This window comes from Sinocyclocheilus rhinocerous, unplaced genomic scaffold, assembly GCF_001515625.1.
Source record: "Sinocyclocheilus rhinocerous isolate Xijiao unplaced genomic scaffold, SAMN03320098_v1.1 scaffold1488, whole genome shotgun sequence".
Classification (NCBI taxonomy): domain Eukaryota; kingdom Metazoa; phylum Chordata; class Actinopteri; order Cypriniformes; family Cyprinidae; genus Sinocyclocheilus; species Sinocyclocheilus rhinocerous.
In genome coordinates this window covers 251578-254404 of record NW_015633542.1, presented here as the reverse complement: position 1 = coordinate 254404, position 2827 = coordinate 251578, and the positions used below count along the sequence as shown (strand labels likewise).

Here is a 2827-nt window from a genome sequence, read left to right as displayed (position 1 = left end):
GTCTTATATAATCAGGTTCGTCTTATATTCGGGCCAATACGGTATATATATATATATAATTTAAAAAATATATTTCTAAATTAAAAATATTGTCTGTAATAAATCTGTTTAAATGAGATTTCTTACCTGATATACTCCTCTTTATTTTCCTCTGTCACCTGAATGTTTCCTCCATCAGGTTTGAGTTCATGTGTGGTGACTTCTCCCAAAATCTCCTTATCCACCGAGAAATACATCTCCAAGCCACATTCCTCTATATTATTATCCCTATAGAAAAACACTTCGTAGTTAGGACCAATTGGGATTCTTAATTTCCTAGTAATTCATATCCCGGATTACCACAGTTTTAACCCCCAAGCCCTCACTATTACTCATTCAACTCATTCAACTCCTTCTCACTCACTTGATCCAGATGAGCGAGTTGTAAAACTCCGGGTCGAGGTCTTTCAGGTCTTTCAGAGCCAGAGGTTTGTTCAGGATGCGCTTATAAAATGGCAAAGAGAAGCCCGTGTCTATGAACTTCCCATGAAACAGAGCCTGTGTGAGAGAGAACGTACAAATAATATTCAGAAGCTTTCAATGCATTTCAAACTAAGATACTTCAGAGGTCAGTCGCACCATAGCGATGAACCGGCCAATGAACTTGAAGTATTTGAGGTGGTCAGGGTTGATGGAGGAGGCGGGGTTAATCTGCAGGCAGTAGTTGTCTTTGCCGGCGTACTCGAACAGACAGTACATGGGGTTCAAGACCTCGTGAGACAGCAGGAAGAACCATTCCCTATGACAAAAACACAACATTATTGTGTGTGTGTGTGTGTGTGTGTGTGTGTGTGTGTGTGTGTGCATATATCAACTCAAGTCATCACTTCCTGTAAATAACGCAATATACCTGGCCACGCCTCCATAGTCAAGTCCCTCCTCCCCCGGGAAAATAATCCACAGTCTCCGTCTCAGATCTTGAGGATGGCAACTCATAATCTAAACAAATCAATTCACAAGCGTTTAATTTCTTTATGCATGCCACATAGGGATGTAACGATTCACTCAACTTACGATTCGATTCGCGCCATCTAAACTTTTCTAAAGACAGTAAGTTCCCCTCAGACATGCATTCATATAAACTCCTGCCCCTAAATGAATCGCGATTTGTTTAGCATCTCAACCGATTTAAATCGTCACATATTTGAATCGATTTTCAACCGGCTCGCGGTTAATCGTTACATCCCTATTAATGACACAAGTAAATTAACTTTTCAAATACATACAAAAAGTGTCATTCACCTGCTGAAAGGAGTCCTCAAACAGCGTTTTGCGACTGACGTGGATCTTAATGTGCTGAGGAATTGCTAGTTGCTTTGGTATCAAAAACATTTTTTATTATAAATTAAATCACATGTGAAAATATTTTTTTTGTTTGCTTTGGTACTATTTTCATTCCTTGGTACCATTCCTTTTCAGAACTCTTTAAAGTACTCATCTCTAAAGAAGTCAATTAAATGCATTTATTTTTTCAAATGCTAATGCATACTGATAAAACAAAATCACTTTTTCATCACACCTAAATACAATTTTAGCATTATTTGCAATTCATTTTGTATAATTATTATAAGTAATTAATTATAATAATATTTATTAATTATTGTGCATTACTTATCAAACTGTTATTCTTAACTATTATGCTTATTAATTATATTATAATACATGAATTTAAAAAAGTAATTTTTTTTAAACATGAATCTTCACTGTCAGCAGCTCAAAAAGTTGAATTAACAACCATTAAAATGACTAAATTTATTCTGTTGTTCAATCATTCTGTTGTGTTTTGCTGATTAAAATTTCAAACGATGAAAATGTAAACACTGACTCCGCGACATTAAACATTTACAAGCCTAATGAAAGAACGATAGCAGGTTTTTAACAAAAGCCTGATCAGTTTTGTAGAGTTCTGAAGATGAATGAAAATAGCATCAAAGCAATTAAAAACTGTAACTTAATGAGCATTTCTAATTTATGCCAGTTATACGAGGTCCTACCTGACACCAGAAGCGGAAATAGTGCATTTTGGCTTTAAAATCTCGTACGTATGTGATCTGAGGGCCGTTCTCACTGCAGGTTCACAAAGACAGAAACAGACTGTAAAACTACACCAAAACATTCACACACAGTATTATTTAAAACCATGAAACTGCATTTAACAGCATTTGACTTATGTGACATATTTCTATTTCCATGTGAACATATTTGCACCCTAAGACAAGAACAATCCTGTCAAAGTCTTGCTTTTTGAACATCTGCATCTGAGCATATCACAGGATACCTTCTCTTTATATGTTAAACTGTTAAAAAGGCTCACAGGGAGGATTTTCCTGTACGAGGATCGATGTACGTCGTCGTTTTCCTGTTGTGATCGACAAAATAGGGAATCCCGTCCACTGTGAACCTCATCTCCCAACCCTCCGGCAAAGGCTTCTCATTCAACAACCTGACACACAAAAACATTGCATTAAACAATTAAAATAAAACCATAATGCTGCACGTCAGCTCATTCTGTTAAGTCAAACATGATCAAAAAATAATATCATATAGCAAAGAGGCAATTTAGGGTTATTATAGTGAACTCAAAGTATTAAAGCTGCAGTCCGTAAGTTTTGCCTCTTTGTCGCCATCTCTGTTTGAAAACCTGGAATTGCAGCTGTGTGTGGAATTATCTAGCTTGCGTGGGTTGTGAGTCGGCGCGGCTCCAGCGCGGATGAATCTAATGTTTTGAGGAGTATGTGTGACAGTCAGTCACCGCCGGTGTGGATATTTACTGTACTTTGCAATCACA

General features: G+C 36.8%; 1 protein-coding gene across 3 annotated transcripts in view; it reads right to left on the bottom strand.

Annotated features, from left to right (window-relative positions):
• Nucleotides 1-2827, bottom strand: part of LOC107744345 (E3 ubiquitin-protein ligase Itchy-like) — a 45238-nt gene that overhangs the window by 33153 nt on the left and 9258 nt on the right. For all 3 annotated transcript variants that reach the window (XM_016557926.1, XM_016557924.1, XM_016557925.1), the window contains exons 13-19: nucleotides 2354-2482; nucleotides 2034-2106; nucleotides 1282-1353; nucleotides 890-978; nucleotides 619-778; nucleotides 404-537; nucleotides 127-267 (exon numbers count right to left, since the gene is read on the bottom strand). In XM_016557926.1, the coding sequence (XP_016413412.1) occupies nucleotides 127-267; nucleotides 404-537; nucleotides 619-778; nucleotides 890-978; nucleotides 1282-1353; nucleotides 2034-2106; nucleotides 2354-2482 (798 nt within the window). The remainder of the gene's footprint in view (nucleotides 1-126; nucleotides 268-403; nucleotides 538-618; nucleotides 779-889; nucleotides 979-1281; nucleotides 1354-2033; nucleotides 2107-2353; nucleotides 2483-2827) is intronic.